The sequence below is a fragment of the Adiantum capillus-veneris genome, chromosome 2 (assembly GCF_014529385.1).
Source record: "Adiantum capillus-veneris isolate H3 chromosome 2, ASM1452938v2, whole genome shotgun sequence".
In the NCBI taxonomy this organism is placed as follows: domain Eukaryota; kingdom Viridiplantae; phylum Streptophyta; class Polypodiopsida; order Polypodiales; family Pteridaceae; genus Adiantum; species Adiantum capillus-veneris.
In genome coordinates this window covers 82,873,601-82,887,255 of record NC_140932.1, presented here as the reverse complement: position 1 = coordinate 82,887,255, position 13,655 = coordinate 82,873,601, and the positions used below count along the sequence as shown (strand labels likewise).

The 13,655-nt window shown below is 43.1% G+C and overlaps 1 protein-coding gene across 2 annotated transcripts in view; it reads right to left on the bottom strand.

The window, feature by feature from the left end:
- The window catches only part of CNX2 (cofactor of nitrate reductase and xanthine dehydrogenase 2), a 56,343-nt gene extending 43,981 nt beyond the window's left edge, over window positions 1-12,362 (bottom strand). Inside the window, exons 1-4 of one of the 2 annotated variants that reach the window (XM_086487218.1) lie at window positions 12,064-12,362; window positions 10,328-10,990; window positions 10,081-10,248; window positions 9,810-10,001 (exon numbers count right to left, since the gene is read on the bottom strand). In XM_086487218.1, coding sequence (XP_086343344.1) covers window positions 9,810-10,001; window positions 10,081-10,248; window positions 10,328-10,990; window positions 12,064-12,114 — 1,074 coding nt within the window. In that variant the 5' untranslated portion in view covers window positions 12,115-12,362. The remainder of the gene's footprint in view (window positions 1-9,809; window positions 10,002-10,080; window positions 10,249-10,327; window positions 10,991-12,063) is intronic. The other variant, XM_086487209.1, reaches the window with a different exon arrangement.
- Window positions 12,363-13,655: the final 1,293 nt, after the last annotated feature.

The window sequence follows — 13,655 nt, the reverse complement described above, 5'->3', positions numbered from 1 at the left end:
CTTTCAAGACAGTTTTTGCACGTAGTTACATGACTTCGATGTTTGAAGTCCGGATTTTGGCAGAGTGGGGCAACTTGAAAATGCTTGCCACCGAAACCATGGACGACTATAACCAAAGGTTTCTCGACGTGTACCCTCCGATGTCCTCCTTTAAGTTCATTCCCTTGGAGGACCAGTGCGAGCGCTACACCATTGGACTACCATCACCATTGCAGAAATATTGTCTCTCCAAACAAGTCTCTACCATGTAAGAGCTTATGGACCATGCCGCGGTCGGCTACAAGCTCATGAAAGGAAAGTTGGAGTTTACCACAGAAGAACCTCCGGCCACTAACCAGAACTCCCGGCAACAACGAACAAATTCTCAGGAATCCCGCACCTTAACGGCCTCGTCTGACACAACGTCAACGAGACGCCTTGTTACAAGAAGGCCGATGCTTCGAATGTTTCCAAACAGGGCATACGTTCAATACATGTCCTGAGCGAGCCTCGACGTCCTCAGTACAACCTTCTGCTCCCACGATAGACAGACCCCCGAGGCCACCTCCGACCAAGAAGGCTAGACCTGCTATTGGACTAGTACCCGATATTTATAATATACACCTCGAGAGTTTTAATGAATTATGCAGAGCTTATGGAAAAATCAACGGCTTGAAAGCCCTTATTTTCTTTGACCTCGGAGCTATGGAGAACTTCATCCATCCAGAATTCTTGAAGCAGATGCACTTTGATTATGATGTAGAGGGTGGAGAAATTGAAGCTGAGCTAGCCACGGGGCAAACTCAGAAACTGGTACCGCTCATTGGTGCACTTCCAATGACTATACAAGATTATCATGGAAAAGCCGATTTCCACATTATGAAGTTGGGCAATTGCGACGTTGTCTTGGGCATGCCCTGGCACGACAAGAATGATGCAACTCTCCAAGTCCGGAACCGAACCATCACCGTGATGCAGAAGGGCAAGCCCGTTGTCCTCAAAGTTCGGTTGTCCGAACAAAACCCTGAATGACCTTTCTAGTTATTTTCTAGTTAGATACTTTTGAACATTGTTTGAGAAAGTATTGTTTGAAATTTGTTTGAAATGGATGTTATTTGTTTTAAACCTATCTTGGTGCCGATTTGAATTGTTTAACTCTGGTTTTAAATACTGGTTTCAATGATTGGTGATTTTACTCCCAGGTGGAGAAGTGAGAAATACTGTTTTGGTATTGTTTGAAAACCTCGGAACGACGCAGGCTGATGCCTGGGGAGCGTTCCGTTGTATGCTAGAAAACCTCCGAACGACGCAGGCAGATGCCTAGGGAGCGTTTGGTTGTATGCTTGAACCTCCAAGCGACGCAGACTGCGGTCTGGGGAGTGTTTGGTTATACAGTCCTCTAAGCTCATGGCCCAGACCTTTTTAGGTTATTTGCGGGGGGAGTTACAAGGTAGTCGTTGAGTAGCTTCATACCGCAGACCGTTTGTTTCGGGGGAGTGCTCAACGGCGCTGTTTGTTGTGTCTTGTAACATGCATATGTGAGCATTTGTGTTGCACTGTGATGTGCCAACTACTCAATATTCCTGATTGGATGAGATTGCCTGGGTATGTAATTTTAGTGCATCAAGACACTCGTGGAAGATCAATATGGTCTGGGTGTGATGGCTAATTTTACTACGCCGGAATATCAAGAGTTCCGATCTGGACGAAAGGAGAAGCTAACTTCTTGATCAAAAGAGCAGAAAGGAGAAGCTAACTCCTTGATCAAAACAGCCGAAAGGAGAAGCTAACTCCTTGATCAAAAGAGCCGAAAGAAGAAGCTAACTCCTTAATCAAAACAGCCAAAAGGAGAAGCTAACTCCTTAATAAAAAGAGCAAACTAATTGTCAACAAACTGATTGTCCCTCGGAATGTCCCTCGGAAATTTTTCAGCTAACTTGAGTTGTTTTGCAGATATGCTGTAATCGAGGACGATTACTCTCTTTCAAGAAGGGGAGATGTAACAAACTGCTGACGTGTCAACCTACTGAAGAACGGAGCTACCGGCCGAGGGGCCTAAACCCTAAGAAGAACAAGTAACAGAAGAAGAAGTCCTACCGACTTATGGGAACCCCGTTCGATGGGGCCCCAAGTGACAAAAAATTAAAACAAAGCAAGACCTACACACACACACAAAAACTGATGACGTAGGCAGATTTCCAAAATTTGCGTTGGCAAGATGACGTGGCAAGCTGTACGGAATTCCGCGTTTTGCGCTAGCTGATAACGTGGCATGCTATACGGAATTCCGTAAATTACACTGGCAGCTTGTTGGCTTTGCTTTTGGACGAGATGCTTTTGAGTTTCAAGGCTTTTCACTGTAATTGCTTTTTAGGCCAAGGGCTTTTAAATATGAGGTTAGGGCTCATTCTCTGGCATGCTTCCTGGAGAAGGTGCAGAGTCTGAAGTACCGGCTTGTACTGTGTTGATGCAATATAAAGAAATACCGAAAGGGACGCCAAGGTTTGGGGCCAATACTCTCTGGGTGGAATTCCGCCACTCCGTGTCGCGCGTCGTCTCTCTCTCTCAGTTCAATTGTTAATGAAGTGCTAAAAGTCTGTTTAGACTGTTCTTCTCTATTGGCACGTGGTGCCCGTCTTGTGACACTTTGTGCGCAGTTGTTTAGTATGCCAAAAGGTCAAGTTTGACAGGCATAAGACACGGGGATTACTACTGACTTTACCCATTCCCACCCGCCCCTAGGAAAGTAATGCATGGATTTCATTTTTGATCTCCCGAAGACACAGAGTGGGCATGATGGCATTTGGACTGTCATCGATAGATTTAGCAAGCAAGCTCACTTCATTCCAGTGAAGAAAACAGTCAAGCCGGATCATTTAGCGAGACTGTTCATTGCACAGATTTTCCGACTACATGGCATGCCTGCGACAATACTCTCCGACAGAGATCCTCAATTCACGAGTTTGTTTTCGAGGGCTATTTGGGAGAACATTGGCACACAGTGGCAGTTCTCGTCATCATTCCACCCGCAGACAGATGGGCAATCTGAGATGTTTGCCTACAATAACACGATCCACTCTTCGACGGGGAAGGCGCCATTTGAGATCATTGAAGGTGCTCCGAAGGTTCCACCCTTCCTCAGCACTAACGATAAGATTTTTGAAGCCGACCAATGCACGAGGGACTTAGACACTACTTTCGCCGAGGTCCGGGAGGCTTTAGCAAAATCTCAAGAACGACATAATACGGCAGCAGATCGACATCAACAAGATTTGAAATTAAAGGAAGACGATTGGGTGCTCTTACGTTTTGAGAAGGCACGCCTAAGAAAGAAAAAGAGAAAGAAGCGGCTTTTTCCAAAGCTTAGCATGAGGTATTATGGCCCTTTCCACATAAAAGAAAAGATAAATGATGTCTCCTTTAGACTCAAGCTGCCCGATACTTGGAAGATTCACAATGCATTTCATGTGAGTCTATTGAAGCCTTTTAAAGGCGATGTGCCCGATGATGGGGAGCCAGATGAGCAACCCAAAGTGGAGGAAAGCGAAGAGATACTCATTCCAGAACAGATTTTGGCACACAAGGACAGAAAGATAAAAGGTAAAGTGATTAGGCGATTGTTGGTTAAATTCAAGAACTATCCTGCAGTGGATGCGAAGTGGATGGAGGAGGAGGACCTAGCAGATACTCCTCAGATTTTGAACTTTACCTTGAAGCATTCGGTTAGCATAGTCTACTCCAATAGAAACCCGAAATCAGCGAGGGTGAATCGAGTGCAGCAGGTTTGCACAAAAGGGGAGTCACTCTGCTCCTTTGTCAACGGTACCCCGATTTTGAATGGAGTCACTGATGTCTCCTTTGGGTTTCACGGATACTAATGGGCTAAGTAATATTTTGCTATATGATTTTATGACAGGAATTTCCGAAAATAAATATGATTGATTTGTACTTGACTTGTTTGAGTGCAGGAATTGAAAGACGAAATGACTGGAGCATTTCGGTCTCATAAATCTCTATAGACATAATTGCAATAAGGATTAGTTAATCAGGCATCCATGAGGTCCGGAATGGATCTAGATGCGATTACTAAATACATTGCCGATGGTCATGGTATCACAAGACGGGCACCACGTGCCAAGGGAAAAGAACAGATTGAACAGACTTTTAGCACTTCAATAACGACTGAACTGAGAGAGAGAGAGAGAGAGAGAGAGAGAGAGAGAGAGAGAGAGAGAGAGAGACGACACGCGACACGGAGTGGCGGAATTCCACCCCAGAGAGTATTGGCCCCAAACCTTGGCGCTCTTTCGATATTTCATTATATTACATCAACACAATACAAGCCGGAACTCCACGCTCTGCACCTTCTCTAGGAAGCATGCCAAAGAATTGAGTCCTAGCCTCATATTTAAAGGCCCTTGGCCTAAAAGGAAGTTACAGTGAAAAGCCTTCAAAACTCAAAAGCTTCTAGTCCAAAAGCAATGCCAAAAGCTGCCAGCGTAAATCACAAAAAATCCGTACACTTTTGCCACGTCAGCGGTCAACGAAATTTTCAAAAATCTGCCACGTCATCAATTTTTGGCTCTTTGTGGGTCTTGCTTTATTTTAATCCCTCATGTCACTTGGGGCCCCATCGGACAGGGTCCCCATAGGTAGGTAGGACTTCTTCTTCTGTTACTTGTTCTTCTTAGGGTTTAGGACCCTCCGCCGGCATCTGCAAGTTGGCTTTATTCTTCAGGGCTTTGAGGCGTCAGCAGTTTGTGACGTCTCCCCTTCTTGAAAGAGAGTAATCATCCACGATTACAGCATATCTGCAAAACAACTCAAGTTAGCTCAAAAATTTCCGAGGGTCATTCCAAGGGACAATCAATTTGCTCTTTTTGTTAAAGAGTTAGCTTCTCCTTTCGGCTCTTTTGATCAAGGAGTTGGCTTCTCCTCTTCTCATCCAGATCGGAACTCTTGAAATTCCGGCATAGTAAAATTAGCCATCACACCCAGACCGCACTGATCTTCCACGGGTATCTTGATGCACTAAAATTACGCACCCAGGTAATCTCATCCAATTAGGAATATTCAGTGGTAAGCACATCACAATGCAACACAAATGCTCACATATGCATGTTACAAGACATAGAAACATAAAGCCGCCGATGAAAACTCCTCCCGCATAACCTAACAAGGTCCGGGCCGAAAGATATTCAACGACTCCCTCATCACTCCTCCCGCATAACCTAAAAAGGTCCGGGCCAGGAGATATAGAGGCCTTTTACAACCAAACGCCCCCAGACCCCAACCTGCGTCGTTTGGAGGTGCTGAGAGTAACCATTGCTCAGACTTCTTGATACTCCTCCCACATAACCATCCAGGTCCGGGCCGGGAGTCACAACAACAATACTCCCCTCGTAAATAACCACAAGGGTCCGGGCCATGAGTAAAAACAACACTTTTCAATCATTCAATACTCCCCCCGCAAATAACCACAAGGGTCCGGGCCATGAGTATGAACAAGCATTCTCAAACATCATTTCTCACTATTCCACCCAAGGGTAAAATCACCAATCATTGAAACCAGTATTAAAGCCAGAGTCAAACAATTCAAATCGGCACCAAGAAAGGTTCAAAACACATACCATCCATTTCAAACAAATTCCAAACAGGATCACCAAACAAGTTTTCAAACAGATTTCAAACTTAAAAAGCAATTTCATCAATCGAGCTCGAAAGGTTGACTGACTTTTCATCCTAAACCTGCACCAAAAAAAATTAGGGTTAGGTTCATTCCATAGGGTCGTAGCCGAGCACAGCATGGTCCATCAGCTCTTGGACAAACAGTGTTTCTTTGGCAGCGATGGTAGTCCCAAGATAGCAATCACACTATACCTCCAAGGTTATCAGCTCGAGAAGAGACATCTATTGAGAGATGTCGAGAAGTTTTAAGATATAATCTGCTAGGGTTTCCATGGCAAGCATTTCAAGATACCCCACTCTGCCAAAAGTTGCACACCGAAGCAAGATGTCAGAAACCATATAACTTTGGGCAAAAAAAATTCTTGAAAGCTTGCCAAGTACTTGGAGTATGCTACTTGGTAGCTATCAACATCTTGGATCCTTCTCTTGTAAGTGATCTTTATGGCTTATGCCCTATAAGAAATGAGCGGTGAAGGCGGGAGCGCGTCCGATGCGCGATAAAATAAGGGTGGGAGTGGCTAATTAGTCCCGGGTCGGAGCACGAAGCTAAAATTTCCAATGCACTTTGGAAGTGAGATCTTGCTCTGTCTGCTCTTTGGTAGGAAAGGTATGCTTTCAGAAAAGCACACGCCTGATGCTCTGATACCACTGTCACAAGACGGGCACCACGTGCCAAGAGAAAAGAACAGATTGAACAGGCTTTTAGCACTTCAATAACAATTGAACTGAGAGAGAGAGAGAGAGAGAGAGAGAGAGAGACGACACGCGACATGAAGTGGCGGAATTCCATCCCAAAGAATATTGGCCCCAAACCTTGGCGCCCCTTTCGGTATTTCTTTATATTGCATCAACATAGTACAAGCCGAAACTCCACGCTCTGCACCTTCTCCAGGAAGCATGCCAAAGAATGAGCCCTAGCCTCATATTTAAAGGCCCTTGGCCTAAAGAGCAGTTACACTAAAAAGCCTTCAAAACTCAAAAGCTTCTGGTCCAAAAGCAATGCCAAAAAGCTGCCAACATAAATCACAGAAATCCGTACAGTCCTACCACGTCAACACTGCCAGCGTAAAAAGCGGAAATCCGTACAGTTCTGCCACGTCAACAATCGGCAGAATTTTCGGAAAGCTGCCACGTCATCAGGTTTTGGCTCTTTGTGGGTCTTGCTTTATTTTTATCCTTTATGTCACTTGGGGCCCCATCGGACGGGGTCTCCATAGGTTGGTAGGACGACTTCTTCTGTTACTTGATCTTCTTAGGGTTTAGGCCCCTCTGCACGCATCTACAAGTTGGCTTTGTTCTTCAGGGCTTTGACACGTCAGCAGTTTGGGACACATGGTCTGAGATTTGGAATCAAAGTGTTTGTGATTTGTCAAGTGATGTCCTGTGATGTGACTGTCGTTTTGTACCAGTGCTAGATGTGTCGTGTCTAGTGCGTCGGTACTAACAGTGAGTGTCTACTAAGACAGTTTATGGCCTCTGTCTGTTTTGCAAGCGTAATTGAGGGCAACTACAATTCTTTCAAGAGGGGGGTATGTCACAAACCAGTGACGTGGCAAGCCCCCGGACACACATTTACCTACTACTGACGTGGAAGAGATTCCCGCAGAACGCATCGACATGCTGACCTGGCAGCACCATACGGATTTCCGCGAATCAGGCTGACAGTACAAATCTCCGCAAAACGCGCTGACATGCTGACGTGGCACTGTACGGAATTCCACAGTCTACGCTGCTGCTTTTTGCTGGCTGATTTAGCATTGGCAGCTTTTGGGACAGTTTGCTTTTTATTTTAAAAGCTTTTGGGACTCTCCTTTTGGCATCCGTAATCTTTATAAGTGGCCTTAGGGGCTCACTTCTCATAGCATCTGGACGCAAAGACTGAGAGTGAGCACCCGCGGGCTCTTTGTACTTTGCACATAGATTAATATAAAAATAAATACCGAAAGGGGCGCCAGTCTTTGGGGCCAATACCTCTTGGCACGTACGCCCGGCCGTGTCGTCTCTTGTGAACTGTTTTGAAGTAAATCTCTGTTGTGTCGCGGTAGAATCTTGACTTGGGTGTCCAAGTTTGTTACAGGTAGCGTAGAGGCTTCTTGGACTAATGATAAGAGTGGAAGTTCAACAAGTAGGTGATGCTCTAATGAGGGTGAAAGGGACTGAATTTATAGCTTTATGTAAGCTAGGTAGCATGGGACAAGTGTCTAGCCACATGTCAAAAAGGTTGATGCATGTGTGACAAGTGTCCCAGCTTTTGAGAAGCTTTACAACAAGTGTCCTTTCAAAGGTCAAAAAGAGAGAACGAGTGTCCCAACTTTTAGTAGCTTTGCAACAAGCGTTCTTCCACTTGTCCTAAAATTCTCCGCTTAGAATCTTCTAGAATCTTTTGGAAGCTTCTAGGAATTCCTTCTTTGGAAAATTGTTAACAAAAAGAAATATCAATTCAGGTATCAAATGAAAGCTCTTTTCGTGTAGATCACGATTCTAGCTTTAAAACATAAATCCAAGGTGCTTGTGAGAACATAGAAGCATTCAAAGCATTCAGCCCACATATGCACAATGAGCAATCTTTCATAATCATGCCATCTTATTGATTGTAATTGTCGTTTCTGGCGGATCTAGTCCACACGCCAAGGCATTAATCCTTTGTGTGTGCGGAATGACCCTAATATGAAAGAGTTACAAGCCACGGGTGCCCCGTTTCGGCTAGCTAGGTGGGAGTGTGCATTATCTATGTTCCCACCCACTGCGTGGGTCCACCATAACTTGTGGCCACTCATAGTGGCCTACTCAAATGCACTAATCATGTTATCTTTCAAAGAGGAAACAATTTCAAACCCTAGAGCGTCTATTTGGTGTCGAGGTAAGCACTCCAAGATGAGCCTTAAAATTCATCTCTATGGTCTCACTATGCAAGATCAAGATGATGTTACTAGCCTTGTCAACAAACTTAAGAGTATCTCAACCCAACTCATTTATGCCGAGGTACAAGTTCCAAACGAAGATAAAATAACCATCCTCCTAAAGGCCCTACCAAGTAGCTTTGATAACATTGTAATTGTGCTAAAGGAGGAAGATCCCATCCTGCACTTGAAGATGTAATCAATTCACTTCTAGAGGAATAGGAAAGACTTGGCACTTACATGAGGTCTTAAAGTTGCGCGATGGTTGTTGAAGGAAAAGGTTGCTCGCGTTGTAACAAAAGCAAACATAAATCACAAGATTGCTTCCACATTAAGGTGTGCCCTAAGAAAGGACATGCACCTAGTAAGTGTTTCTTATGTTGAGAATCAAAAGAACCCTAGAGATTCCAAAGGAAAAGTACATGTACTAGAAGAAGAAGAAGGGAACGTCAACGCTATCTGCTATGAGGATGTATTGTAATGGGTTTAAGCATTGTCCCAAGCCCAAATTTGATGGTAAGACCCACCCTTTTGCATCTTTATGAGCCATATGTACTTACCCAATGTAGCCCATATATTAAACTCATGATTAGAATCCAAGCTTTTAGTGTAAGCTTCACCTTACAGGGGTAGTTGTTGGGTTAAGCCCACTCTAGTGTAACCAATCCTCAAAAAAAAACGAGAGAAATGTAGCGAGTTACAATTGTCTCAATAACACATAAAAGTATCTTTGTGTCCAATCAAGGAAATGTAGCGAGTTACAATAGTCTCAATAACACATAAAAGTATCTTTGTATCTAAACAAGGCACAATCAGAGTTTGTTTGCTTTGATTCATCTAAGTTCATGGAAGCAAAGGTAGGAAAGTGGTCCTCTTTCGTTGGTTGATAAACTTCAAAAAATATTAGAACGATATCGTAAAATGTCAACTTAAAATCCCGCCTTGTGGTAAAAGGAAACCTTCACCTCTGGCCCTCATATTTACTTAGTTGGAAAAGCATAAAGCATCTTTGTACAAAAACAAAAATGCCGCACTAGACTTTGAATGCAAAATTTTGAAGTCTCGTTTTTTTATGGGTTTTACATCATTTCTTGTCTCTATCCTCCAGCAACCTCCATCATTGAGGGATTGAGTGAGACTAAATGCTGTGAATTATGTTGTGGTCTCCCAAAAATCTACATGCCAACTCAAAAATAGTTTGAATGCACTCAAGTAGATATATAAAGTACAAGCTGAATTTACCTCCGAAGGTCCAAACAGGCACACCTTGAAGTTTCCATCTGCAAGAAGCCTAAGTCGATTACAACCAGCACAGAAGTGCTCCGTCATAGATGTTATAAACGAAACCGTGCCCTTGAACCCTTCAACACGAAAATTCTTGGCTGTATCTGATGCATGGTCCTTAAGACGTTGTAAGGAAGGAAACTGTCTTGCCTAAGATTCAATGTTTGCCTGTCATTCAATGAAAGCAACAATCCACCACCAACAAAAAAAACCATCAACGCAGCCTTACCATAATTTCCTTCATTTCGTGAAAAGACACAAGCTTCTTAGCATTCCACACATTACCATCAAAAGGCATGAACTCAATGAACCGAACATTGATTGCCTTATCTCTTGTTAAATCTACAAAATCGCAGATCTCATCTTCATTGAAACCACGCATAACTACACAATTTACCTGCAAACAAACAAAGTAATTAATTCAGGATAAGTAAACACTGCTAATGTTTTCAACGGCAATCTCCTGATAGGTGTACCTTTACAGGATCATAACCTAGCTGTAAAGCAGCATCAATTGCTTCCATTACTTTAGAATGGCCCTTTCTCCTTGTCATAAACTCAAACTTTGCAGGAACCAAGGTGTCAAGGCTGATATTTAGTGAGTCTAACCCTGCATCTCTAAGCTTTGGAAGCTTCCTCCCAAGCACCAGCCCATTACTCGTCATGGCTAAAGTTTTCAAGCCAGGTAAAGCCCTCAAAAGACTACAGATTTCTTCAATATCAGGCCTAATTGTTGGCTCCCCACCTGTGAGTCTAATTTTATCCACACCTCCTGAAACGAATAGCTTTGCCACACGTTCTAGCTCAATTTGTGTTAGGAGCTTAGAGTTGGGAGTTAGGTCCACCCCATCTGCTGGCATACAATATTGGCACCGAAGATTGCAACGTTCTGTAACTGAAACACGTAGGTAAGTATGTTTTCTGCCAAACCTATCTACCAGCATATCTGAAACAGGAGATTCTGCTTCTATCTCCGGCATGGGTGCAATTGAAGTGGATGTTGAAAGGTTATGACACCAATGAAGGGTATTGGGAAGACAGTTGTTGATTGGTCGAGACCTGCAGAGTGTGAAGAGGTTTCTTCTTCTTGAATCACTCTGAAGGCAATTTTGATAAGGGCTAGAACAGTAGACAGAGCTCTGCCAAATAACAAAAAAAAGAGTTTGCGCAGAGTTAGCACTTAGCCTTAAGTTAACTCTATCGACGCATTTTAATCTGAAAAGGACAGAAGGCATAAGACAAAAGAGTTGTATTTTAGATTTTCAAAAGCCAAGCATGCGAGTACTTCAAAGCGGCAAAATAGGACGTGCAATTTGAAAAGATACAAAAAATGAAGGAGAAAGAGAGAATTTCACTATTATCATGATATCGTCCTTGACAGAGGCCAAAAACTTCTGCACATTAACCAAGAAACAAATATGTCCACGAAGCTGTTTCAACTCAATGATTTGTTGCCTTGTCAAAGTCTAAGAAATGTGTTTGATAAATTTAGTTCCTTCAGTCAAAGTTCACTCTTGGCTGGTCAAGCTCATTTCTCCCAAGTTGGCAAAGCTAGCAAGAAAGTGCTTATAGGCCACTTGTAAATGCCAAAACTACCTACCCATCATATTTTGTCTGAAAATGCTTAACCGATGAGGTTTTTGCCAATCGGCACATATCATCAAAATAAGGCACACTCTCTTGAAGGTCCCAACACAAGGCTAATTCTTGCTGAAATTAAACCATTGTAGTGCTTAAACGTGTAAAAATGTAGATTTCCTGCAATGTTAATTCAGATACTATTCCGCTCTTGCCTGTATCACATATATCCGCAACTCATAATTGGGTGCAAACCCTGTTGGTGGCCATCATAGTTGAGTTGTAGCATTTGAGAAGCTTTTAGACTGATTTCCATCAGTGTGTAACTGGACCTTCCCATGGTCGCTAGCGGATCCACTCCGGCACATTCCTCTGGGAGGGGATCCTTTTATTCCGTTGTCAAATGTGTATAAAGCAAGGTTCTGGCACCAGACAGATGAAAGGCTTGTGCGAATGCAAGAGACCGTGTTTATGCCTCATGTCATATATGCAGCCATTGGAATCCACACACCTAAAAACTGGGAGGGTATCTAGGCTCCTGAGCTAGGGACGCAGTCGCAGACAATGCCCTTCTTAGTACTTAAACCTCAATTTGAGAGAATCTAATCGAAAATAGCAGATTTGATTGGTTTACCTTCAAGAAGCGGCAGACATGGCGCCTAGACTGTGCACAAAGGTTTGTCATATCCGCAGGAGCTCGCGCAGGCTAAATACAATGAAGCTCGTCCTTAATCACTCTGTACGATGACTTTCGCGCACTGCGAAATACGTATTGACTGCAATTGTGAGCCAGAAGGAGAGGAGGCGTTCACCATGTCACGACTGACGTGTGCTCAGGCTTTTAGAAAACATTAATTTCTTTGACTTGCCCTTCAAACTGACACACTGGTGACTATCATATTTAATTGGATAGAATCTTTCGAGATCCTATCTTGCATCTACTTGCAGAGACGCAGCAAGCAGCGAAAATCCTCAGCCGTGATCCCGGTTCGAACTTAGGCGCACATAATTGAGGTCCAGGTGCTGACCAGCTCATCCGAGCGGCTTTCTTGTTGTAGCTCTATTCCCTACATATTGAAAAATATATGTGCAACCCCTCCCAACTCTCGAGCTCTCATCTTGCTTCTCGTTGTCAATGAACGCAGACCTCTGACCTGCAAGCTTCTGGTGTAACTCAGCATGCATGAGCCACAAAGCCTCCATGACATACCAATTCAAAGTCCAGAGATCAGAGCCCCCCCCCGCCCCCCTCACGACGATGCGCACGCTGCCTGTCATACTTCTTTTTGTTCGTCATTAGAAAGAGTATCTGTTGTAGATTCGTACAAATAGATTGTTTTTTGGAACGTGTACGACATACTCTTGTGAAAATCTTGTCATTAGTACTATTTTGTGGTTGTGTCATTTCAACATTTACCAAGAGTATACATCTTTGTAGACATACACACGCAGCATTGTTACCCTTTATTTGACTTTATTCATGACGTTCCAATCGTGATGTTTTAATTAGTATAAGAATGTGCTTACTATTTTGTGGTTGCATCATTAATATAAGAATGTGCTTACTATTTTGCGGTTGTGTCATTTCAACATTTACCAAGAGTATACATCTTTGTAGACATACACATGCAGCGTTGTTACTCTATTCATGACGTTCCAATCGTGATGTTTCAAAATTTTGTTACTTGTAACAAAATTGTACCATGGAACAATAAAAAGGTTTACTATTTAGAATGTTGATGCTGATCTTTTTTATACAATTTATTAAAAAAATTATGTTTGAAAAGATTAAAAAACATGCAAATTCCTTTGGAAGGGGAAGTTTACACTACCCTCCCCAATTTTTATGAAATGTGGGGAATGTGTCATTCTCACAACGACGTGAAATTTTCAGTGTGTTCATTCCACTCCACTATTAGTATAAGTACAGAATTCAGAAGCTTTTACGTACACATTGCTTTTATGGACCCATCCATTCCCAAGATGCCCTCGTGCTACATCCAAGAAAAACAGTTCCTTGGCCAGCTTTTGCTAGGTGTATCCTCCTATAAGAGTATACTAAGAGACGTAGACTTGGGATGTTTTAACCAAATGCAAAGTGAGCGTTTTCCGAGCTTCCTTGCCACAGCCATGTTGGGAGAATCTTGCAATCAACACGTTCCACGAGATGAAATTTCGCATCAAAAGCTTCATCAAGACTTTCTGTCCTTTTGTATAGGCACCATA